Source organism: Bidens hawaiensis, unplaced genomic scaffold (genome assembly GCF_021521415.1).
Source record: "Bidens hawaiensis isolate Kalapana, Puna unplaced genomic scaffold, B.hawaiensis_p1.1 tig00044496_1, whole genome shotgun sequence".
Lineage (NCBI taxonomy): Eukaryota > Viridiplantae > Streptophyta > Magnoliopsida > Asterales > Asteraceae > Bidens > Bidens hawaiensis.
In genome coordinates, this window is record NW_027497897.1 from 1,243 (window position 1) to 27,251 (window position 26,009).

The 26,009-nt window shown below is 35.2% G+C and overlaps 4 protein-coding genes and 1 pseudogene across 5 annotated transcripts; 4 read left to right on the top strand and 1 right to left on the bottom strand.

Moving 5' to 3' along the window:
- The first annotated feature begins 512 nt into the window (after nt 1-512).
- Nucleotides 513-1,894, top strand: LOC143594992 (aquaporin SIP1-1-like). The gene is made up of 2 exons (XM_077074155.1): nt 513-807; nt 1,634-1,894. The coding sequence occupies exons 1-2, from the start codon at nt 517-519 to the stop codon at nt 1,892-1,894; spliced, it is 552 nt and encodes a 183-aa protein (XP_076930270.1). The 5' UTR covers nt 513-516.
- Nucleotides 1,895-7,045: 5,151 nt separating this feature from the next.
- LOC143594993 (apyrase 2-like) lies at nt 7,046-12,799 on the top strand. Its single transcript, XM_077074156.1, has 9 exons — nt 7,046-7,592; nt 10,901-11,029; nt 11,121-11,177; nt 11,256-11,348; nt 11,431-11,636; nt 11,722-11,813; nt 11,900-12,117; nt 12,205-12,394; nt 12,483-12,799. The coding sequence occupies exons 1-9, from the start codon at nt 7,266-7,268 to the stop codon at nt 12,596-12,598; spliced, it is 1,428 nt and encodes a 475-aa protein (XP_076930271.1). The 5' UTR covers nt 7,046-7,265; the 3' UTR covers nt 12,599-12,799.
- Nucleotides 12,800-12,849: 50 nt separating this feature from the next.
- Nucleotides 12,850-13,952, bottom strand: LOC143594988 (uncharacterized; annotated as a pseudogene).
- A 3,784-nt stretch (nt 13,953-17,736) lies between these two features.
- On the top strand, nt 17,737-20,611 carry LOC143594989 (ricin B-like lectin R40G3). 2 transcript variants are annotated; one of them, XM_077074151.1, is made up of 4 exons: nt 17,737-17,954; nt 19,031-19,153; nt 20,058-20,292; nt 20,446-20,611. In XM_077074151.1, the coding sequence occupies exons 1-4, from the start codon at nt 17,775-17,777 to the stop codon at nt 20,535-20,537; spliced, it is 630 nt and encodes a 209-aa protein (XP_076930266.1). In that variant the 5' UTR covers nt 17,737-17,774; the 3' UTR covers nt 20,538-20,611. The 2 variants fall into 2 exon arrangements, with proteins under 2 accessions (XP_076930266.1, XP_076930267.1); XM_077074152.1 differs by having other exon boundaries at nt 17,739-17,954; nt 20,058-20,286; nt 20,443-20,611.
- Nucleotides 20,612-21,366: 755 nt separating this feature from the next.
- On the top strand, nt 21,367-24,676 carry LOC143594994 (ricin B-like lectin R40G3). The gene is made up of 4 exons (XM_077074157.1): nt 21,367-21,651; nt 22,975-23,097; nt 24,088-24,316; nt 24,480-24,676. Coding segments are annotated over exons 1-4 (579 nt in total). The 5' UTR covers nt 21,367-21,426; the 3' UTR covers nt 24,482-24,676.
- Nucleotides 24,677-26,009: the final 1,333 nt, after the last annotated feature.

Sequence of the window (26,009 nt, forward strand, 5' to 3'; positions counted from 1 at the left end):
TTCTGGTGGGTCCAGGTCGGATCTGGTTCCGGGTACAGGTCTGGGGAGAAACCTAATATCAGGTCGTACCCGCGAGGTCAGGTACGGGTAGGAACCTATTCCAGGTCGGGTCCGGAACCATGCATTTTTTTCAAGTTTCGGGTAGGGTCGGGTCGGGTCGGGTCTTGACCGAGTAAAGTTGGGAATGGATCTGGCCGGTCCAGGTCGGGTCTGGTTCTAGGTACAGGTTTGGGGAGAAACCCAGTACCAGGTCTAATCTGCGGGATAGGTACGTGTAGGAACTAGTTCTGGTGTGGGAACTAGTTCTGGGTCGGGTCCGAAACGAGGTATTTTGTGTACCTCTATTGAGCACCAAACTTTTACCTCAAACTTCTACAAAATAGATTCATGGTAGTTGGTTCATCACACATATATGATATAACACCAAGGTGTCATTAAATAAATTTTATATTGAAATTGTTTGTATATAATTGTTTCTCTTTGAAAGAGGTTTCTTGGTATTGGAAAAAAACTGATATGGGGTTGGTTAAGGTGGCGGTTGGTGACGGTGTGTTGACGTTTTTGTGGGTGTTTTGTGCTTCGTGTCTTGGTGCAGCCACTTCCGTCATTGTTAAAGCTATTGGCATCCAAGGGATGGCGTCGCTTTTCATCACAATGTCGCTCGTGTTCATACTCTTGTTCGTGTTTGGTTTCGTTGGGGCGGTGTTAGGTGGCGCTAGTTTTAATCCAGCCGGTACTGCTGCATTTTATGCCGTTGGCGTAGGTGGTGATTCTCTCATTTCCGCTGCTGTTCGGTTTCCTGCTCAGGTGATTAGTGGGAGTTGTAATGGGTGTAGACTGAATGAGAGTTTTGATCCCTGAGTTTGTCGTTTGTTGAATCTCGAAAGTCAAAATTCAATTGTACGGTTTGACTTTTGAGGTCAGTCAGATCAAGGTTGAACTTGAACCATAAATTGACATGAATTTTGTTTGACTTCTAAGGTCAACATATTATTGAGTCAAGAGCAAACCGCGATATTATTCATTTGAAAATGAAACCGAACGGTGAAATTGATTAAAACCAAACCTAATTACAAATTTGGTTTTTAATCAAAACTAAAATGGTAATTTGGTTTTCGGTCCCGTTCTAAATTTGGTTTAAACCGAGTAACCCAAATAAACCGAATAACAAAATAAAGTTCTTTAATTTTTGTCATTTAGCTTTTTTTTGTCTAAATGTTACACTCCACATGAATTGAACCCTTGATATCCTATTATATAACTTAACAAATATTGGTAAAAACATTTTTTAAAAAAGTTTATATGATTTTTTTTTATTCAGTTTATTTGGTAGAAGAAAATGAAAAACTGATATGAACTCAAATTCGGTTTTCGGCTCAGTTTTAACCTTAATGAAGTGGGTTTGATTCAGATTCAGTTTATTTGTTAGAATCATATAAAATCCTAAACCTTGAATAATCTGGAAACCGAACCGATAATTGTCTGGCCTCGGATATCACAAATACATTTCACTCGGGTACCGAAAATAAATCTTTTGGCTCCTCATGCACAAGCAAATAATGTTGGTTGATACAAAAGTCATATGTTACACAAATACCAAAGATGATCCCAACTATACTCGTTTTCTTGACAGGCAGCTGGCGCAGTTGGGGGTGCATTTGCGGTTCTCGAACTCATGCCATCGAAATACAAATATACACTAGGAGGACCTTCTTTAAAAGTAGATATGCATACCGGTGCACTTGCTGAAAGCATATTGACTTTCACAAGTACCATGTGTGTCCTCTACATTATCCTAAGGGGACCTAAAAGCATTATTATGATAAATTGGTTGCTTTCGATGTCGATGATGACCCTTGTGTTTTCGGTCGAGGTTATACGGGTCCTTCAATAAATCCCGCCAATGTAAGCTTTACGGATTTGTTAGAATGTTGCAAATGTACCATGTAAAAGACGTGTTAGTTGATTGCTAAAGTTGTTTATTTGCTTATTGCTTACACAAATACGGGTCCATTGACCCCTTAACTAGAATTAGTTGGATTCTCTTAAGAAAAAGATAAGTTTGACCGCATAAATATAGTTAGTAAATAAGATAAATCTATTATGACCCCAGTTAACAAGTTTGGGTCCTGTCAATGTCAATGTCAATGTCAATGTCACTATCACTGTCACTACACACAACCAATATAAGGGCGTGTGAGGGGTATATTAGTCATTTTCATTACAATTTTCATTACTAATTCTAATGATGCAAACTTTTTAGTTGAAAATTATTTAACAAGGACAATATGCAACTAGAAAAGGGTAATTTTTACATTTGTTTGCTTAATTTGGGTAAGTAAAGGGTATTTTAGTAATTTTACATTGTCGATATTGATTTGATCTGTTTCATGTCTTTTATGTAGGCATTTGGATGGGCATACGTAAACAATCGGCACAACACATGGGAGCAATTTTATGTTTACTGGATTTCTCCATTTGTAGGGGCAATTTCGGCAGCATGGATTTTCCGTTTCATCTTTCCACCACCTTCAAAGGTGAAATCAGCCTGAAAAGGGTCACGTGAAAAGTATTTATGCCTTTTTACCCCTAGTACCATATAAATGACACTGATTTATATAAGATTAAACGGAATTCATTCCTATAACATCTTACAATCATTTTATAATTGTTAGTACATGGTTATCATTCTTTTCACTTGGCAAAAAAAAAAAAATTAGAAATATAAATATATAAAATAATAATTTGAATTTTTTTAATGAAGTACATAAAATTGGTAAGTTAAATTGGATTGAAATGGTTGTTATATTGTAGTTAAACTTATATGAACAAAAAAAAACACTGACATAGTGACATATGTTAATAGGTTTTTACATAAATATGCTTTTATAAGTTTTAACACAAGTTGGCACGTGGTCAAACGTTTTCTTTTTTCCATCGTGAGTTGTACCATAATACAACTTGTGTGTCGGCTGCAATAAAATTTCTTATTATTTTACAGAAAATAGAAATTTAACTTTAGGTCTAAGCATTAGTTGGTCTGATCCCATTATCTTGAGACTAACCGACACCAAATAAGTTTACCTGCATTGAAATTGCATCTTTTTTGAACTACGGTTTTTGTTCATGTGGTTTGTTTAAATATGCGGTTTCAGTCTAATAATTTTAAATATGTGATTTTCGTTCATGTAGTTTCATTTTGCTTGCAATTAAACCCGACCCTACTAACCCCGTTAAGTCTGATCGTGAAACTCATCAGCGTGCCACTCCCATGAGGGGCACTTTTGTCTTTTTTTCCCTCAAATATACATCAACTCCTCACGTGAAGGGGCTTGTGAATTAGGGTTTGGGTTTATTTGGGTAGAAAAAGGACAAAAATGCGTCTCACGTGAGGGGCACACTGATGGGTTTAACGACCAGACTTAACGAGGTTAGTGGGCTTGGGTTTAATTGCAAGTGAAATAAAACCACATGGACGAAAATCGCATATTTGAAACTACTTGACTAAAACCGTAAATTTGGATAAACCACATAGACGAAAACCGCAGTTTACTCTTTCATATATTATACAAAAATAACAAATAATCCAATATGCAACTATGTGAGGAAAAATTAACAAGATCTGTATTTAAATTATCAAGGTGAGAATAGTATGTTGTGTGTTCACCAACGATATGTTCATTGTAATGTTGGCAAATGTATATACCATTAGTAATGCATTTTGGCTTGGATTAGAGTGGTGTTTTCATGACAACAAAGTAGAATATGAGTAGACTCTTTAATTGCAAGTGTCATTTTTTTTCTTAGGATGATGCAATTGTTAAGTCATTAAAGACATACTGAACTAGGACATGCCTTGTTTCTTTTTCTAGTAATGTGTTTTGAGTATTTGCAATTTTCACGGTGTATAACTGTACATGTTATGTTCTCATCTTTTGATAAAGAATGTGACATTCTGAACACTATAATGTATGGGTAACTAATACATACACTACAAATCATACGACGATTTAGCTTGTGATTCTAAAGGCGCATGATATGGTTGATCACGCCTTCTTGCTACCTTACCTCAATTACATTAAATTTTCTCTGCCTCAACGACGTTAAACTTTTTTCTTAAATAAGGATATTTTAATTAAAATATTGGCAAGTTTCCATGCCCTTATTAATTAAACCACAAATGGAGTGACTTTGAAAACTAGTGAATTACAAACAATTGACATGAAAGAAACCCATGCATAACAAAAAAACATAAACAAGTCAACTTAGCTTAAACTCGGCTTATCCAAGCTTTATGTTTAAACCCAAGCTCACCATGTGACTAAGTTTCAAACTAGAGCTCAACTCATTTACTATTATTTATCAAGAACTATTTCATTTATATAGATATATAATATCTTTGTATATGTTATTATTACACATAAAAATAACATATTATTTATTTATTTTTATCACAATTCTATCGCGAAGCTAAACAAGTTTGGTATGTGTAAACTCCGGTTCAATTTAAATAATATTTAAGCTCATTTAAGCATTGTATCATTTCAAGTTTGTAGCAAACCAATCTCGAGTATCTTATGTTTCGACTAATTTAAACCGAGGGTGTGAATGGGTTAAATTTGGCCCAAAATCATAACCATAACCGGGATGTAGGTAAATAGATAACCATGACCTATCGATTATGATGGTTTCGGTTAATTTGTTTTGCAGGTCATTGTCGATCGGTTATGACCGATTAACCATAAATTTATACCTAGATAAAATAGCTCAAAACATTATAATTGCACATTATTTTTGTCTGAAATCCAAACTTCAAATTCTGTTGACTAGCTACATAGTATCAAAAAATACATATAATCTATAATTTTTACAAAAATATACATATCATCATTTTGATTTGTTTTGATGGGGATGGAAACCTCGTAAACCATAACCAACCCATTATTAGAGGTGCACAAACTGGTTTAAAACTGGTTTGGGTTGAAACAGATTTGGTTTGGTCAACAAAAGTCAAAACCGCTTCGATTTCGGTTCAGTTTTCGTGTTGATTTGGTTAACCGGTTTATTTGCCCACCTCTACCCCTATTATGGGTTTCAAAAAATCATTTAACCAAGTCACCAATTTTCGATACGACTCGGTTTTATCGGTTAATTTGGTTATAAATTAGGAGGAATCGATGGGAAGTAGGGGTGTGTTTTTTAACCGTACCCGAATAACGAACCCGACTTGAAGCGACCCGGGACCTGAACAACCCGACCCGATTCACCTGAACCGGTAAAACTCCTAACCCGAACCCAAGGTAAAATATTCGTGGTCGGTATTGGGTTGAAATACCCAAATTCGGGTTTACCCGAATAACCCGAAGTATAATACATCAATGCATGCATCCCTAATTTTATACGGTAGAGCGGTGAAGTAACAAAGTGACCTTATATATTCTTGTACGGCTGTTCTCAATACTCCAATTAATATTGGATTTATCACATCCCAATGTATTAATTACCATAAAGCATGTTGAGAATATATCTTCAATTCAAAAACTTATATAATATAGTATTTAAACCAATGTGTATTGAACATGTTTCTTCAATCTACACAAGTATTGATCCCCATGCTACAACACTCTATCACGTCTAATGCATGCTTGTATGATAAATTTCATGCTTTACTAAATACTAGACGGGTGCCCGCGCGATGCAGCGGGGTGTTTGAACTTGTTAATCACGTACAAATATAAGTGTTTATGGTTCGGTTAAAACCTTGAAATCGTTTAACTCGATCATTGGTTTGATTTCTTTTTTCTTTTTTACTTTCGGTTTGTTGGTCGGTTTCAAAATTTTCAAAACGTAGTGAACGGTTGGTTCGTGGTTTATATCGGAAAACCGGCCATATGAAACCAGAAAAGACTGTAAATTAACCTAATTGCAATATGATTTCTTTGTGATCTTTGTTGTTATTATTTCGCGTCCTAGATCTTCCATTAATATTTACCATTTATGTGGCTAAAATTATCATTTTTTATTTATGATCATCTCAAGTATCATATTATGTTGGTTTTTAGTTAAAATTGATGGTACATTTAAGTTATTAATTATTTTAAACTAAATTTATTATTAAAGTTTAAATTGTGAAACCAAACTGAAACCAGACCATTAGTAACGATTCGGTTTCAACTTTCAATGGTTGAGTTTGGTTTTGGACGACAAAAAATCAGTATTAACGGTTGGACTCACAAGTTTAACTTAAAAACCATGAAAACCGACACTGAACACCCCTACGTAACATATTAATTTATTTAAAATGAAAAAAATTACAACAATATCATATCAATCTGTTTATAAAAATATTAACGTATGGAAAGGCTATAGTCGTTTAAAAATTATGGGTGAGAAGTTAGTTTACAAGTTAAATTAAAAACTTAATATGGTTAAAGTGAGAGACCAAACTTGTAAGTTGAATGGATTATGTTTAAAAGACATGTTTACCCTTACTAACACATGTACCTAATGCTTTAAGTGTTGTAAATTACTTAAAAATCGGTGTCTTAATTTGCCCTTGTTAGTGTATTATATAAAGTATAGATTATATGTTATTGTTGAATATGGCTGTATGTTATGGTTTTATAACGGGTTGGAATATATTTTTTTTTTTAATTTATGATATTGTAAAAGGTGGATAAATTTTTTTAATTTGTTAAACCCGAAACCCGACCCGAATTTTCCCGACCCATTTAACTCGAAACCAGAACAAACCGAACTTATTTAGTTCAATTCTCTAGCCAATTTGTTTTGAGCTCAAACCCGAACAACCCGAAACCCAAATAACATACCCTTTTATGCATTTTGTCCAAACCACGTAAAGGCGTGTCCCTTTGCTGCAGTTAAACTTAATTAAACTTCAAATTAATACTCACTTGATTCATTACTCGTTAACAACACGCCCCAAAACCACTAGCCTATATATAACCACCTCCGATCGGAATCTAACAACCACCACCACCACATTATTATTAATATTATTATTATTATTCTCCAACCGATCCGATCCGACCCGACCCGATCGATCCGATCGGCCAATTCGAATCGAGCTGGAGTCCGTACAGGATACCTCTTCTTCTCACAAATCTCCGTCATCCGCCGCCGCCGCCGCCGCAGCTGCCGCCGGCAACGGCCAGATCCGGTACCGATCTCCCTCCGCCGCCGAGCTTCTAGAAGGCCAGGTCTTCGCCACGTCATCAGATCAACAACAACTACTAACTGACAAAATGATTAAACGCCGTCAGCCACATAACGAGTCGTTATCCGATAAAATAAACCGTTACCGCGGGGCTATTTTGGTCATTTCGGTGCCTGTTTTACTTGTCACGTTTGTGTTGTGTTTAATGCCTAGGGCTCCGGTTGATGGTGGTGTTGGTGGAGTCTCATCGAACCGGAAGTTTTCGCCGAATTATGCGGTGCGAATGGACCCGGGGAGTAATAAGTATGCGGTGGTGTTTGATGCTGGGAGTTCGGGGAGTAGAGTTCATGTGTTTTGTTTTGATCAGAAGTTGGATCTTGTCAGGATTGGTGATGGACTTGAGCTCTTTGAGCAGGTAATTCGTGTTATCTTTGTTATGATATAATAATAATGCAATGAAGTGTGGTTTAGGTTAGGAATTGATGTAGATCTAGCGTCGGTTTGCGTTACAGTAATGCTAGAACATATCATTATTATTATTATTAATATTGAGATCCGGCATTGCATTATTAGTAAAACTGAGATCCGGTTAATACGTAGGGATGGCAATGTAGTTACTAGTTTGGTCAGGTTTATTAACAATTATGTGAAATGGAGATATATTAGGTGGAATGTGTTAGTTTGTGTTAATGAGCCAACGAGCCAAGCCGAGCTTGGGTTGAGTTTAGCTCGGTTATAAATATGAGTCGACTAAGCTTAGGGTTGTTTCAGATCAAGTTTTTTTAGCTAGTTTTATTCGAGCTTTTATCGAGCGAGCCTGAGCTTCGAGCCGCGAGTTTTTTGAACAACTGTTTAGGTTAGAATTTGAAGTAGATCCGGCGTCGATGTGTTACGTTAATGATAGAAAATTACATTATTATTTTCGAGAAATATAAAATCTTGAGTTCTCTAGCCAATTCAATGTGTAGAACTTGCTAGTCGGGCAGTCCCATACATGTTTGTGAAACCGTGTTCCATACCCGGTCCATTACTCGTCGGGTATTGGGCATTGCATATAATTAGTAATGCGTCAATTTTCATTAATGATAAAAATTATATTATTATTATTATTATTATTATTATATAATGGATCTTGTGAGGATTGGTGATAGAATTGAGCTCTTTGAACAGGTAATTTGATTGCTCTATGTTGTTGATTTTGCAGTTAGGTGAGCTTTATTAGCAATTATGTGCAATGAAGTGTAGTTTAGGTTAGGAACTGAAGTAGATCCGGCGTCGGTTTGCGTTACAGTAACGCTAGAACATTACATTGTTATTATTATTATTATTGAGATCCGGAATTGCATTATTGTAAAATTGAGATCTGGCTAATACGTACGGATGGCAATGCAGTTAGGTCAGGTTTATTAAAAATGCAATTAGCTTAGAAATTGAAATAGATCATCCGGTGTAATGTGTTAGTTTCTGTTAATGATAGAACATTACATTATGTTCAAGAAATATAAAATCAAACTGATTAGATTTGTAAAACCCTTAGATCTTTGAATCTTACGATAGTCGGGCTGCTTACATATAAGGTGGTATTTGGGATTGCTTATTTTAAGCAGCTTATGACTTATTAACTTTTGAAAAAAGTTAAAAGGTGTTTGGTATTTTCAGGGGATAAGTTAATAAGTTACAAAATTGTAACTTATAAGGAGGTAAAATAAGGAAATCCCAAACATCCCCCAAGAAAGTCATTTTTACATAATATTTGTTGGAGTTTTTACATATAAACACATGTAGAATCTGTTTTAATTAAAAATTATAAAAGCAGGTAAAAAAAGTAAATAATTTTTTTATTACAAATATGATTTTTTTTACTATTAGAAGTTTAGAACGCTTTCTACATGTGTTTATATGCAAAAACTCTGAAAAAGTTTATGCAAAAATGAATTTTGTACATGTGAAAATTAGTTTTTTTATGAGCTTTTCACATGTAAACGTAATGGTTCCCCGGTTCCCAATTCAATGTTGTAGAACTCGCTAGACGTAAAATCTATTTTACAAGTAAAAAAGTTATATTTACATGATTTTTTTGGAGTTTTTACATATAAACACATGTAGAAGCCGTTTTAATTAAAATTTTAAAAAGTTAAAGAAGCAGTTAAAAAAAGGTAAATAAAATTTATTATTACGAAAATGAATTTTTATTATTAGGACACTTTCTACATGTGTTTATATGAAAAATCTCGAGAAAAATATTATGCAAAGTTGAAAATTTTTGTTACTGGTAGCGGACTTGAGCTTTTTGAGCAGGAAATTTGATTGGTCTATGTTGTTGATTTTTGTGTTATTGTTGTTATGGTATAATTAATATTCATTATATAGAAACATAGATATTACATCAACATAGCAGGTAGGCGGGCAACAAGCTGCGCCGCCACCCCTTTCTGAATTGCAAACCCTAACCTGCTAAAGACATACCCCTGCCCCTTTGGAGTCGACACATTGCTATGCACAACCCGTTGGACCCTGGTTAGGAAACGGATAGCTTCCGGTGCCAAGGAGCCAAAGGTATCAAAAGCCAGAGGGACTGTAGTTTAGGTATAATGCAATTAGGCTAGGTTTATTAACAATTATGTGCAGTGAACTGTAGTTTAGGTTAGAAATTGAAGTAGATCTGGTGGAATGTGTCAATTTCTGTTAATGATAGAAGTCTAGAACATTACATTATTTTCAAGAAATATAAAATCTTGTTGATTACATTTGTTACACTATTAGATCTTTGAATCTTGCGAGTCCTGTGTCCAATTCAATGTTGTAGAACTTGCTAGTCGCCAGTTGGGTGGTGGAGTAGGACTAACGATTAATCGGCCTGGAACTTTTATATGTAGTTTTCAGTTTTAAATATGTATCTATATAGGGGGTGAGTTCATTGGGAAACCATGTGTTTTACATGTAAAAAAGGTCATTTTTACATTAATATTATTTGGAGCTTTTACATATAAACACATGTAGAAGCCGTTCTAATTAAAACAGTTACAAAAAAAGTAAAATGTTTTTGTTATAAAAATGAGTTTATATTATAAGAATGCTTTCCACATGTGTTTGTATGCAAAAACTCCGTAAAAAATTATTCAAAAATGAATTTTTGTACATGTTAAAATGAGTCTTTTACATGTAAACAGTAAAATTATGGTTCCCCATCTTTTTGTGGTTCCCCAATGAACGTCCCTCTATATATACACACACACGCACATTTTGTGTATACATATATACGGAATCACCAGAATTTGGCCGGAAACTGCTTGACCAATTAGGTCTGACTACCTATCTTTTTGCTGATTACCCAAAGATTATTTATTCCTCTAATCCGCGACTAGTCGCCGATTAAATATGATTTTTCCAACAATGGTCGAATTCATCCCGAAGAGTCCTGTAACATAATGTATATTAAATAAAAATGTATGCCTAAGTAAAGTTCGCTTTTACTCAGTGGGACAACAACTGTTGATTATACAATGTCCTAACAAGATCTATCATACAATATACATGCACGTTCAATAGTTTACATTCACTAGATACCGTTAGGTGCATTCACATCACCATTTGGTGCATCGCATTCACTAGCTCAGCCTGTAAGATGGACATAATAAAAAAAGATTGTGTTTTTCTTCTATGTACTTAACCAATAAGTCTATTAGGATCATCAAACAAGTAATGATTACTTCTATATTGTAGTTGAAACCAGGTTTGAGTGCGCACGCAGCCGACCCGAAAGAGGCTGCAGATTCTCTCCTGCCTCTGTTAGAGAAAGCAGAAGTGGTTGTTCCACAAGCTATGCGCGAAAAAACACCTGTCAAAGTTGGAGTTAGTGATTTGTATTATTGCATACAAGTAATACCACTTTAGAATTTTATTACAGCTGTGCACTTATATATCTTTATACATATATATGCAGGCAACTGCAGGTCTGAGACAGTTAGGAGTTGATGCATCTGAACGAATTTTGCAAGCTGTAAATACTAAACACTACAAAAAAAAATAACTAACGGTTTCTTTATCTTGTATAACAATAGATTTTATGTTAATATAGGTGAAAGATGTTCTTAAAGTTAAGAGCAGCCTAAAATCGGACGATGATTGGGTTACTGTTTTGGATGGAACTCAAGAAGGCGCTTATCAATGGGTATGTTTTATTACTTATTAGCGTAAGCCTTGTACTTATTTTACATTTGTTTCACTTTTTAATATCTTGTTAATGCTTACAGGTGACCATAAACTATCTTCTTAAGAAATTAGGCAAGAAATATTCACAGACAGTTGGGGTAGTTGATCTTGGTGGTGGATCGGTTCAAATGGCGTATGCTATTTCAGAAGAGGATGCTGCAAAGGCTCCAAGAATAACAAACGGAGAAGATACTTATGTTAAGGAAATGTTTCTCATGGGTCAAAAATATTATCTTTATGTTCACAGGTTTGCCTCTTTATTTATATATTTTAAAAACAACAAAACAATATAATAAAAGAAACATAAAGATGTAATCTTTTTGGTGGCGCAGTTACTTGAAGTACGGATTATTGGCAGCTCGAGCTGAGATTCTTGGACTTGAAAAAGATTCTGATAATCCATGCATTTTGGCTGGCTATGATGGTATGCTTAATGGTTATGTTAATTGTTTCCTTCTTATTTGTTATAAAATGGTTATATTAATTGTATAATTTTGTCATATATTTTAGGGGTATATAAATGTGGAGGAAATGATTACAAAGCTTCGGCTCTTCCTTCCGGTTCAAACTGGAACAAGTGCAGGGAAGCAGCAATAAAAGCCCTGAAAGTTAACGAACCGACTTGCACGCACATGAAATGTACATTTGGTGGTGTATGGAACGGTGGTGGTGGTGACGGTCAAAAGAATCTTTTTGTGGCTTCCTTCTTTTTCGATCGTGCTGCTGAGGTATCACTATTATTATTGTTATTGCTATTGTTATGAACATATATCCTTCAAGAATCTTTATAAAAACTCACATAATTATGTATCTAGGCCGGTTTTGTCGATGCAAGTAAACCTGTTGCCACAGTTAGTCCAGCAGAATTCCAGAAGGCGGCTCAAGGTGCATGTGCGACCACACTTGAAGATGCCAAATCTAAATATCCTCACGTGGAGTCCGGTAACTTACCATATATATGCATGGATCTTGTGTATCAATACACTTTGCTTGTTGATGGTTTTGGTAAGTTGAAGTTGAATCACGGGTTCAGCTCGTTTAGCTATATTTTATTTAAACCGTTAAGTAAATTTAATCGTGTGTTTTTGAACAGCTCTGCAGCCTCAGCAACAGATTACACTTGTGAAAAAAGTTGAGTACCAAAATTCATTGGTTGAGGCTGCGTGGCCATTAGGCAGTGCAATTGAAGCAGTGTCAGCAGCTCGTTAACTACGTTATCGGTTGTATTATGTATCAAACTGGTGAACTGTGGGTTGGTGCCAGATGAGCGGGTCGGTAAATGCTTTTGAGGTTACAGAACGATATTATTTTCGGTTTCTAGTTATTATTATTTTTGAGTTTATAATTCTTGGGACGGAATTCTTGGATACTTTTACTTCTGATTATAATTTTGAACACAGCAAGACATAAGTAGGATTCATTAGTGTTGGTATATCTAGCATTTGTATCCATTTGCAGTGTCAGTTTAAGAATGTCTCCTTAAAATCCGACTTCCTCGACGACGTAAATATCGACGCGTACACCTCCTTATTCGCATTCGGCGGCGCCATATCCCCCGCCTTAAACCTTTTCGCCTCTTTCCCATTCACCTTCGTCCCATCCACACACTTCGTCTCAATCTTCCCCGACACCTTCGTACCCTTCAACTCATTCCCACGCTTCGTCCCACTAACCTTAACCTTAACCGCCTCATCACCGACACCCGACTCTCCCGACTCTCCATTCTTAACCTTCTTCACCTTCTTAACCACCCGACTCTCCATCCGCTCACGTAACTTAACCACTTCCTCTTCACTCCCATTAATCACAATCTTATCGTCCTCCGTAAACTCCTTACGACAAACATGACACGTCGACTACTTAATCTGTCGACTTAATCTCCTTCAACGCCTTCGCACTTAAAACATGCCCGCACCCCTTTAACGCGTAAAACTTATACTTCCCATTAAACTCCAACCCGGTAATCGGATCAAGCTCAACGGGCACCATATCCTTCAACCCCTTAATATGCCCGAACGCTTTCGGGACTTTCTTACCCAACAAAGCCTCAGCTAACGCCTGTTTGTTAAATGCATTCCCTAACCAATCCACCACAACCGGCCGCTTCAACGGCTCGCTCGACAATGCGCAATTCAACCATTTCGACAACCGTTGCTCATTCGGGTCAACCTTATCGGGCTTTTTATCCGCATACATGTTGAGATAACAGTCACGTGACTCAGCTCCGGTGGCGCCGCCATCGCCTCCGCCGCCGGAAAGTTTTAAATTTAGGGTTACAGTTTCAAGATTTTGGATTCCGGCGAGTTTGACGGCGGCGGAGTCTGGGAGGACACGGCCCAGGTATGAATTGAAATGGGGTTTGTGGGTTTGTGTTAATTTGGACAGGATTGATTGTTTGAGGGTTTGGATTGTTAGGGTTAGGGTTAGGGTTAGGGTTAGGGTTTGAATTGGGGTTTGAAGATCTGGGGCTTGGATGAAGATTTGTAAAGTGTTGGAATTGGAATTCATGGTGGGATTATTGATTATTGAGGTCTGGATTTGAATCGATTTTAGATGAATTTGATGAATTTGAGATTGAATTGAATTGATAATAATAATAATAATAATGAAATTGAAACTTATATACCGACATAAAGTTTAATTCGGATCTCCATCCCCGTCTTCATAATTACACTACAAAACACTACATTTTTCTTTCATGTTCAATTAAATAATATTACTTTATAGTTTTATCATTACAGTTCTCTCTCTCCTCTATTCACAACCAATTCAATAAATATTAAAAAATAAATAGGGACAAACAAAGTTTCTCCAAATTTACAAAAAATCACTATCTTTTCTCTCTCCGCCCTATAATTTACACTTACAACCACTCAAAACCTCACCCTATAATTTACAAACTCTCCTCACATTAATATAGGAAATGAGTTAGGAATGCTCTTACTCCTTAAGTTATCAATGAAATCTAAAATGACCCCAAGTTTGTGATGTTTAGTGCATATAAATATATAATAATACCAAGAATATTAAGGGCATGTTTGGGATTTAGTTTAAAAACACCTTATTGGCTTTTCAAAAATCCAATAAATTAAATGATGTTTGACAATCATTAAAAAACCTTTTATTTTAGCTTTTTAAAAATGTTAAAAAGCAATTTTCCATAAGCCTTAAATCATGGCTTTTCAAAATGGTTTTTTGAAAAGCCATAAACACTTTTCAAACTAAATCCCAAACATGCTCTAAGTTGGACGAATGAAAACGAAGTGGCTTAGATAAATCTTTTTTTGTTGGTAGCCTTAGATCAATCAATAGAATATTGATTAATGCGTAATCGATCGTAGACTACTTGAAAACCGCTCTTCTGCTTAGAAACGAATTGTTCTTTGGATCATTTGTATTCGTATACATCAGAATCCTGATTCATAGAGATTTTCTAGAACATCTATTGTGCAATAGGATAAAGAAAGTGAACATCATACAAGTTGAGGGGTATGTCTGTAAACAAACGAACAGACACAAATAATAAGGGTATGTTCGTGTACGTTCATTTAATATGAATATGTTTGTATTTGTTCATGTTCGTTCGTTTAAATTCCACGCGAACGTTATTGAACAAAAATAAACTAACACATGAACAAACATAAGCAAACACAAATAAACACAGTTAAACGAACATAAATAAACGAACTTAATGGACAAACATAAATGAATAAATATAAACGAATATTCACGAACATAAATGAACGAACAAAACATGTATTCAAGCTAAATTAAATGAACGCACAAGTTTTATGTTTATGTGTGTACTTATCTTGAATGAACAAACATAAATGACTTTCCACAAGTTTTCTCATTTGGGTTTGTTCTTATATTTGCATAAGGATCCTTTGGATGCTTTGGGCTATTGGATTGGATCTTCTACGGTTTTCTCTCCAAATGGCTCCTCTCAATCCTTTCTTAAATAGTTATTCTTTGACCAAACCTTTTTTTAAGTCATATTATGAAACAATGATTCAAGATGGGCCTAAGGGTCTGTTGCATTTAAATCCTCATGACCAACCCTATTCTTACCTATAGCTAAGCTATTGATGGAAATCTATGAAGAACTAGATGTAGCACACTCTAGATATATCCCAGAGGATATAGAGGTTGCTTTCAGAGACGCCATCAACTTCAAAATATATTTGATCTTATGTGTGTATAAAAAATAAATCCACATTTATATATCGGCATTTCAACAAGAAACACAAGAAATCCTTGCCTATTGACCAAGTATTAACAACCGGTAGTCAACCCCAGCTCATCATTGAATGGACTTGCTACTTATTAGAAAGGTTAGAAGTAACTTACATAGGTTAGTGTTTTCCAACTCAAAAACCGGTTAGGAATCGTAACTTGTTATTTACTTTAACCAGTTTTGATTGTTTGACCTAAACCAGTTTCGGTTACTGACTGCTATTTTCATAGATGGTTAACCGGTATCTACAGACTACACCTTACCCATTAGCTTTCTTTCTAGCCCGTCAACCACACGTGGAGAGAGCCCCAAGCCCAAAACTTAAAAAGAAAACCAAATAAGGTCCAACTAAAAAAAACCAAAACAATTTTTTTTAACTTGAATTGAATTGAATTATAAATCATTTAAACTAACAAGAGTATTGAGACTTTTTGTATATGATACCATAAACATTATAAATGGGTACCTCAAATACACAACACTATATATAGAGATAAAATAACGATAGTTTAAAAAAAAAAGAAAATACAACAGGACTAGTCCTAACATATTCATTTTGTTTAATATTTACTTATTTAGCGACACCTCGTAACTATTCGCGTATTATCGTTACCATCATGGGCATTCTATATATAGACTTACATGAATTGTAATGAATCCGTATAAACACACACGTATCAGTCGTTATTCATCATAAAGTTATATAAATCTAAAATTATGGCCATCAAGCATCCGGTCAGGTGATAGGGGTTTTCCTTTAGGGGTTTTCTTCTAAGAAGGTCCTCGAAATCCTGTCACAGGGCTCGCACTAAGATATCAATGATTGGTAGGCGTAATGGCTTCAATACCACGTTAAAAAAATCTGAAAATTAAGAGTTTGAAAATTCAAAATGGAACCTTAATCAGTAAGGTATGCGAGGAGGGGACATCTGGTTTTGATTACGATCTTTGCGTGGCCCACCATATCCATGAATGTCACGTTAACAATAGTTTAAAATGAAAATATTAGTCATCTTTTATATATATATTTTTTGTATTAGTATACATATTTAAGTTTTAAATATTAAATCCTATTTTAGCTGAATTTGGATGAAAAAATATTTTACTTTTAGACAATCATGCATGTTCAGATTTTATGTATTTCATACAAGTTTAGTTTGTATGTTATACTAAAAATAACTAAAAAGGAAATGTTTTATATTATTTTCTTCATACAATAGTATGAAAAACTTGAGTAAGTTTCCAGTATAGTGTAATGGTAGAAAGCTTAGGTTTTTCGGTAGAGACTCATATTTGATTCTTACTTATAAAACTTTTGAGGAAGGCACGGATGACTCAATAAATGAATACTGAGATGTTTGTGATATCCGATTCAATCATAAGGCATATGACGGGTTTTACCACCAGTGGGTTTTCTTCCTGAAATGGAGATAATTTGGAGGCACTTAAGGGCTTCGTACAACTGATTTGGTCAGCTACGTGACCTTTTGCCATTGGGTCACGCAAGGGTTGTTTAAAAACACGTGACTTGCTTGATAAAAGCTTGAATAAAACTAGCTAAAAAAACTAGATTTGAAACACCATGAGCTGAGTTGGCTCATTTTTGTAACCGAGCCAAAATTGACCATGGCTCGGCTCGTTGTTTCGATCTCAGGCTCGTTTAACTTCAAAATCAAGCTCAAGCCTAGCTAAGCCGCCTTGTTTAATTTCGATCTCAAGCTCGTAACCACCCTGGCTTGACTCAGGCTCGACTCGTGAACAACCTCCAGTCACCTTGTAAAAAGTACCTAGGTCTTTCGCTGTTTGTTAATAATATTGAAAAACTTGAGGCTATGATCTGATTGTACGGTGTTTTTCTTCTATCTTAGAGATGAAGAGTTCAAATTCTTTAAAGTGTAGACGTAGATGATTCAATAAGAGTATTTACAAGTACGTTAGTTAGTCTTACACCATCTAGAAGATAAACCTAAAACCAACACAATCCTTGTTTTTTTAATGTTACCACGTGGCCACATCACAAAACAAAACAATAATAATACCATCATGGGTACCAATTTTCTCACCGTCCAAAATATTAACATCTTTTAACTACTATTTAAACCAACTACCACCTCTTTTAACTTTCAACTACCTACAACCTTAACCAATATGACTCACCACCACCAATCCCATCACCACCACCATCAACCACCATCACCACAACCGGTTCACCATGCTGACTATATACCCACTGTTAGGTTTTTTTGCAAGGCCAAACCTGATTACTCACTCACTATCCGTAATGGTGAAGCTGTTCTTGCCCCGACCAACCCGTTCGATCAGCATCAGGTATTATCAAGTTGTTTGAATTTACTATGAGTGCAAACGAGCCGAGATAGGATTGATAATAACCTCAAAATAGTCGAGTAGGGCCGTCTGGCCCCATTCTAAAGGCCCGGAAATTTTTAAAAACAATTATATATATAAAACAATCCGCATTATGTCTAATCAAAAGTTTGTTTAAACAATACCCAATAAGTCAGACTTAAAATTCAAAGCATATACAATAGTTGATTAGTTTTAATATATAAGTTATCAAATTTATATTTATTTAATATATAAGTTATCAAATTTATATTTAACTTAAGTCTCGAATTTATACTGGCCTTGGCACAAATTTTTTTTAGCAATTATTGGAGACGACCTTTCAGTCGGGCCTCAATATAAAACTTAGGTTATTGAGCCCAAGCCTGAGCCTCACTAAACATCCCAAAAATCCCTGAAAATCCGGCGGTCTGGACGAGTAGAAAAATTCGGGGCCTTATATATAATTTAAAGAAATAAAAAACCTTAAATATATAATACAACAATAAATTTTTAATTAAAAAAGATTCGGCGGCACAGGAAGAGTGGGCCCTAAGCAGTCCCCCACCTTGTTTCTATGGGCCGCCCCGAGACCTTTTATGGAAAGATTATTTAGGGCTTACATTTTTATATTTTTAAGCATTTTACTCTTGGGTTTTTATGTACTACCTTCACTCCGCACATGAACTCAAGTATAGCTTAGGCTTGTTTAGATATTTGTTTAAATATATAAATATTTATGTACATTAATAAATAATAATGATCTGAGCTCAAGTTAAGATCGAGCTTGAAAAAACTTTTCACGAGCCGAGCTCGAAACGAGATGTGCCGATCTCGAGTCTGGTAGAGCTATTAGAAGTCATAATGAGCCGAGCTTGAGCTCTTATAAGTCAAAACGAGCCGATCTTAAGCCTAGTTGGGCTCTCATAAGTCAGAATGAACCAAGCATGAGCTTTTCATAAGTCAAAACGAGCAGATCTCGAGCCTGGTTGAGCTTGGGCTCGGCTCGATTGTTTACCCCCTAGAACTGACAACTAATATTTGAATTGTTACACAGGCAGCACTGGATAAGGGAAGAGAAGTTTAGCACAAGAGTGAAGGATGAAGAGGGTTTCCCTTCTTTTGCTTTGGTCAACAAAGCTACGGGACAGGCGCTTAAAAACGCCAAAGGTGCTGAGAAACCGGTACGAACTCATTTACAATCATAAGTCCATTTGATTTGAATATGATCATGAACTTGAAATTATAATATGTTTAGGGGTTTTTTTCTTTTCCAGTGGTAGCAGTGATTAGTTTGTAGTGTTAGTATAGTGTTCTTGTTTGGTTACAACTAGTTAACTTTGAATATGAAATAATAAAGAGAACTTAAAAAGTGATATTATTTAGAGTAATTATATTTTATATTTTTATTGATAACAGAAAATCTTCAAAATAGTCAAGTTGATCAAGTTCTTATACAAAAAGTCGTTGCGTTGTGTTTTGAAAAAATAATCAAAATTAAAAAGACCCAGTCAGAGATTGACAACGAAACACCCTTGCACCTGGCCCAAAATAACAACAAACAAACAAACAAAACATTTGAGTTGACACAATATCCTACCCACATCTTACATGTGGACTATCTCGGCTGCATGAGAGCCAACAAACACTCTGGCGGAGCCGGCTCTTGTGTAGCCGAAAAATTGGTAATCTGGCTCTCTCCTAGCTAGGGAAAAGACAACTCCTCTGTAGCCGAGAAGTATATTAGTGATGCCACGTGTAAGATGTTGCTTAATATTGGTGAATAATAGTTTTGTATATTGAATAATTGAAAACATGTGAAGTTTATACAAAGAGATTACAATAAAAATGGTAATGATAAGTTAACTAAGAAATGATAATGATAATATCTTCGCGTTTTTTTGGATGTTTTTCTAGCTTCTTTTTAGGTTTTTGTTTTAAAAAAATGTATATGACATATTGGACGGCAACAGTCCCAACTAAGAAAATAGTTGAGAATAGTCCTAACACCCACTTATCACTACAAACATGTATATGTATATGAAGACTGAAGATTATTATTTGTTTGTTATGTGAATGCTTGTTCAGATTCAGCTGGTGGATTACAATCCGGATAAGCTGGATGAATCGGTTCTTTGGACCCAAAGCAAGGATCTAGGCGATGGCTTTCACGCAATAAGGATGGTTAATCATATCAAGCTCAATGTAGACGCCTGGCATGGCGATAAAGATCATGGTGGTGTTCGTGACGGCACCAAAATTTATCTCTATAAGTGGACAGAGGGCGATAATCAGAGATGGATGACCGCGCCTTTCTGTAAGTGTTTCGTGACATATTTAAAGATTTTTTGAAAGTTTGTCAACCCAACCGATTTTTTTTTCATTTACATGGTTTTTAATGTTTTGACTCGTTACCCAAGACAGTTTCCGTTTGAATCAATGTTTTGATATTATGATTATATTTTGTGTGCAGGAGGTATATTATCCATGGCTAGAAGTTACTATGTGAGTTTTTATGTATGTGGGTGCTTTGTTCATGGTCATGATGATGCTAATATGTATGCTTAAATAATGATGTTTTCAAATATTATGATGATGATATATATGTGTATTTTGAGTAAAAGCAATTTTATTTAGTTTTATATTTTTGTTTAAACGATCAACAAAATATATTAATAACAGGTCTAGTGAGACGCTAGTCAAATAAGTATATCCACCAAACATATAGACACGCCGCTGTATACAACCCATCAAACAAAATTAAACCAAAGAACAACTTCCAGCCTATTACATACTAAAACGCTCCAAACTTTCCAAGAAAGATATGATGAACTCGATTGTTCAAACAAAATACTTATACAATTCTTTGTTTGTTGACTGTTTAAACAAAAAATGAAAAATTTGAGTCTCCAATCTAATTGTACGGTGTCTCTTCTCTATCTATATTAGAGACGGATAATTCAAATTTCGTAAACTGTAGATAAGTACGTTAGTTTAACTTAGGGGTTGTTTGTTTACATCTGAATGGAACCATTCAGATTAAACATCTGATTCATTCAGATTTCAGGCTGTTTAATTTCAAACAAAAAAACATCTGAATGGTTAAATTAGGTCTGAATCATTCAGACTTTTTGTTATTATTGAATGAGACAGAGGCTCATTCAGATCTGACTCATTCAAATCTGAATAAACCAAAACAGCCCCTTAGTCCCCACCGACAAACGGAGAACACTAGAAGCCTTATACCATCTGGAAGATAAACCTAAACCTAAATGCTAAAACCAACACAATCATTGTTTTTTGTAATGTTACCACGTGGCCACATCACGACAAAACAAAACAATAATGATACCATCATGTGAACCATTTTTCCCACCGGCCAAATATTAATATCTTTTAACTCCTACTATTTAAATCACCTACCACCTCTTTCAACTTTCAACAACCTAACCACAATATGAATCACCACCACCAGTCTCACCACCACAACCAACCACCACCACCACAACCGGTTCACCATGCTGAGCCGGTCCACCATGTGAACACCACCCACCACACTCCAAAGTACACTGATAATAAACCAACTGTTAGGTTTTTTTGCAAGGCTAAACCTGATTACTCACTCACTATCCGTAATGGTGAAGCTGTTCTTGCACCGACCAACCCGTCCGATCACCAACAGGTATTATCTAATTGTTTGAATTCCCTAGGAGTACCGTAAACAGCTCGAGATCAGATCGATAAAAAGCTCAAAACAAGCCAAGAATTAAATAAAATCGTTTAGCTATTAAAACCGATCTCAAGCCTTACAATACCGTCCCTGGGAATCCTCGAAAATATAATTAAAATAAAAAACCTCTAAAATATATAAAATAACTTTAGGCCTTGGAGGAGTGGGCCTAGGTAATCACCCACCTAGCTCCAATGGGCCCGCCTCAAATCTTGTATGTGTGTAGCGGAGAGACTGTAAAATAAGACGTATTGTGACATGTGATATCCATTTAATAAATTGTGGGTTTTTGTTTTATGGATAATATTGTTGTAGCCCCATATACATATACATCTATATATATCACACTACAAAAACCCGTTGCTCCTCTTATCGCCTAGGGGCTAGGGGGCGATGTTCTCGCCCTCGTCGCCCATATTTGTAGCCTCACTACGCATAGCCTTAGGTCTTACCTTTTGTATTTTTTTTAATTGTTTTGGGCTTCTATACAACATGTACTAACTTCCAACTTGGGGTGTTAAAATCCGAATCATAATTCATATTCAAAATATCTGAATTCTCGAATTCGAATTATCTGAAAATTCGGGTATCCGAATTAGCCGAAATATTTATTTTTAATTATAAAACAATATATATTATTCATAAATTTCAAATGATTTTTGGATATTTCGGATATTTTAAACAATTTTCGGATAGTTCGAACAATTTTTCGTATATTTCGGAGATCCGAAATATTTTTAAAAGTAGTTCTTTAAAATTTTTGTATAATTATTATATTTTTCGGATATCCGTTTCACTATCCGATCGGATATCCGAGCTTCGGATATCAGAAATTTCGGATTCGGGTAGTGAAATCCACTATCCAAACGCACGGATATCCGACTTTGAACACCCCTACTTCACATTGCAAACGCCGACACGAACACAAGTAGAGGTTATGCTTGTTTACATTTTTCTCAAAAATATATAAATATGTATATACATCAATAAATAATAAATGAGATGAGTCTGAGCTAAGCTCGAGCTTGAAAAAAACCAATCACGGACCGAGCTCACACTTTATAAAAAGAGCTTGAAACAAGATGAGCCGAGCTTGAGCTCTCATAAGTCAGAATGAGCCGAGCTTGAGCTCTTATAAGTCAAAACGAGCTGATCTTGATCGTGGTTGAGCTTGGGCTCGGATCGTTTACCCCCTAGAACTCACAACTAATTTTTGGAAACCTTTTTGATTGCATCTGAAAGATTGAGCTAATATTTGAATTGTTACACATGCAGCATTGGATAAAGGAAGAGAAGTTTAGCACAAGAGTGAAGGATGAAGAGGGCTTCCCTTCTTTTGCTTTGGTCAACAAAGCTACCGGACAGGCGCTTAAACACGCCTCCGGAGCCGAGAAACCGGTAAGAACTCATCTACAACCATAAGTCCATTTGATTTTAATATGATCTTGAAATTATAACATGTTTAGGAGTTTTATCTTTTCCAGTTGTAGCAGTGATTAGTTTGTCGTGTTAGTATAGTGTTCTTGTTTGGTTACAACTAGTTAACTTTGAAAATGAAATAATTCAAAAGAACTTAAAAAGTGATATGGTATAGAGTAATTTTATTGATTACGGAAAATTATAACGGAAAATCTTCAAAATAGTCAAGTTTCAAAATAGTCAAGTTGACCAAGTTATTAATAAAAAAGTCGTCACGATGTGTTTTTAAAAAATAATCAAATCTAAAAAGACCCATTCAAAGATTGACACCTCAGCTCATTTGCCAGAGATCGAAACCTGCACATGCCTGTAATAACAAAAAATAAATATAACATTTGAGTCAACACAATATCCGACCAACATATTACATGTGGACTATCTCGGCTACATGAGAGCCAACAAACACCTTAGCCGACTACATAGGAGTCAGGGCTCTTGTGTAGCCAAAATATTGGTAGTCCGGATCCCTCTAACTTTGGCGGAGCTGGCTCTTGTGTAGTTGTGTAATCAGAAACTTGGTGATCTGGCTCTCTCCTAGACGTAGAAGAGACAACTCGTCTGTAGCCGAGAAGTATATTAGTGATGTCACGTGTAAGATGTCGCTTAATTAGTGTATAATATTTTTTTGTATATTGAATAATTGAAAACATGATATTTTTATACAAAGAGATTACAATAAAAATAGTGATGATAAGTTAACTAACAAATGATAATGATAATTATCTTCGCATTTTTTGGATGTTTTTCTAGCTTTTTGTTAGTTTTTTTTTACAAAAAGTTTATAATGACAATATTGGACGGCAACCGTCCCAACTAAAAAAATAGTTGAGAACAGTCCTAACACCCCCTTATCACTCACTACAAACATGCATATGTATCTGAAGATTTGTTATGTGAATGTTTGTGCAGATTCAGCTGGTGGAATACAATCCGGATAAGCTGGATGAATCGGTTCTTTGGACCCAAAGCAAGGATCTGGGCGATGGTTTTCACGCAGTAAGGATGGTTAATCATATCAAGCTCAATGTAGACGCTTGGCACGGCGATAAAGATCATGGTGGTGTTCGTGACGGCACCAAAGTTTATCTCTATAAGTGGACAAAGGGCGATAATCAGAGATGGACTACCGCGCCTTTCTGTATGTGTTTCTTGACACTTTTAAAGATTTTTTGAAAGTTTGTCAACCAGACCAATTTTTTATATATATATGAAAAAAAATGTTTTGACTCGTTACCCCACCTGAACCTGACGATTTCCGTTTTAATCAATGTTTTCATCTTCTGATTATATTTTGTGTGCAGGAGGTATATCCATGGCTAGAAGTGTTACTATGTGAGTTTTTATGTGTGTTGATGTGGGTGCTTTGTTCATGGTCATGATGATGCTAATATGTTTGCTTAAATATTAATGATGTTTTCAAATATTATGATTATGATGATGGAGGATGTTGATGATGATATATGTGTGTATTTTGAATAAAAGCAATTTTATTTAGTTTTATCTTTTTGTTTGAACGATCAACAAAATATATTAATAACAGGTCAAGTGAGACGCTAGACAAATAATTATATCCACCAAACATCAAGTGAGACGCTAGACAAATAATTATATCCACCAAACATATAGACACGCCGCTCTATACAACCCATCAAACAAAATTAAACCAGAGAACAACTCCCAACCTATTACATACTAAAACGCCTCCAAACTTTTCAAGAAAGATCAGATGAACTCGATCTACTTTAATCCAAAGTAAACCGGGAGTGTTAATATCCCACCAAGTCAACTAACTGAACGGGAATGCAATTGAACGCCAAAGTCATTCCTCGCCTTCCACGATATAGATGCAATTCTATTATGAATTAACCCTTCCTTTTTCCGTGTGTGTGTGTTTTTTACATTCCTAATTAATTTCATGTTTTTAAATGTGAATTCACTCTTTATTTTTCTTTTATTTTAAAGTTATGTTTTTTTTGAACGGACAACAAAGAATTTATTAAAATTACAGAATATAAACAAACCGGACATAGCAAAAAACTAGAACACGGTCCGGGAACCCACCATCAAGAGACACCAAAAATACAATCCCGCCTAATACACTTCAAATCTACACAAATCCTCCCGATCTATTTTAGACCCATAGGTAACTAAGAGTTCTTATGTTTCCCACCACACCATCCACCATTAATGCCGAGCCGTCAAACACCGTTTCGTTCAGCGCCTTCTATTTAACACCAAACAAACAGCATGGAAATACTTTACCTTTTTTTTCTTGGAAACTTGGTGTATTTATTTTAAAGTTATGTAGCAGCCCAACTGTTTAATCCCAATTTTAAGGTTATGTGGATTTGAAGTATTCAACTTTCAAATAACACAAATGAATATCGTCATGTCATAATTCAAACAAAATCGTGACAGTTTTTGTCAACTATTACTCTAGAAGACCAACAAAGACGTGATCATAACTTATTAATGTAAGTTGCATCCAAATTCTTTAGATCTATAGGAGAGTGAACATATTGAAGAGACATACATTTCTAGAACACCTCTAATAGAGGGTCAAATAGTCAATTTTGAAAGTACTATAGACTTGAGGAGAGAAAGATCAAAATAGAATAATGATTTTTCTTGGTGAAATATTTATTAAGTATTTTATATTTAAATTATGGGTAATTGTTAGTTTGAAATAATAAATTTTATCTACGAGTTTACCTATTTATTCAATATATAATGAGTTGGGTTAGGTCGTTAGGATTAGTATGGGTATAGTATAAATATGGTGTTAGAGTTTAAAAAGAGTTGAACAAGTTATTGTGTGTTTGATCACAGCC

Excerpts from the sequence above, each read along its gene's own strand:
- LOC143594989 (XM_077074151.1), top strand. The coding sequence starts at position 17,775 with ATGACTCACCACCACCAATCCCATCACCACCACCATCAACCACCATCA. Across the intron at positions 19,154-20,057 it reads CCAAAGGTGCTGAGAAACCG|ATTCAGCTGGTGGATTACAA; the intron begins GTACGAACTCAT and ends ATGCTTGTTCAG. Across the intron at positions 20,293-20,445 it reads GACCGCGCCTTTCTGTAAGT|GTATATTATCCATGGCTAGA; the intron begins GTTTCGTGACAT and ends TGTGTGCAGGAG.
- LOC143594992 (XM_077074155.1), top strand. The coding sequence starts at position 517 with ATGGGGTTGGTTAAGGTGGCGGTTGGTGACGGTGTGTTGACGTTTTTG. Across the intron at positions 808-1,633 it reads CTGTTCGGTTTCCTGCTCAG|GCAGCTGGCGCAGTTGGGGG; the intron begins GTGATTAGTGGG and ends TTTTCTTGACAG.
- LOC143594994 (XM_077074157.1), top strand. The coding sequence starts at position 21,427 with ATGAATCACCACCACCAGTCTCACCACCACAACCAACCACCACCACCA. Across the intron at positions 21,652-22,974 it reads ACCCGTCCGATCACCAACAG|CATTGGATAAAGGAAGAGAA; the intron begins GTATTATCTAAT and ends TTACACATGCAG. Across the intron at positions 23,098-24,087 it reads CCTCCGGAGCCGAGAAACCG|ATTCAGCTGGTGGAATACAA; the intron begins GTAAGAACTCAT and ends ATGTTTGTGCAG.
- LOC143594993 (XM_077074156.1), top strand. The coding sequence starts at position 7,266 with ATGATTAAACGCCGTCAGCCACATAACGAGTCGTTATCCGATAAAATA. Across the intron at positions 11,178-11,255 it reads CTGAACGAATTTTGCAAGCT|GTGAAAGATGTTCTTAAAGT; the intron begins GTAAATACTAAA and ends ATGTTAATATAG. Across the intron at positions 11,637-11,721 it reads TATTATCTTTATGTTCACAG|TTACTTGAAGTACGGATTAT; the intron begins GTTTGCCTCTTT and ends TTGGTGGCGCAG.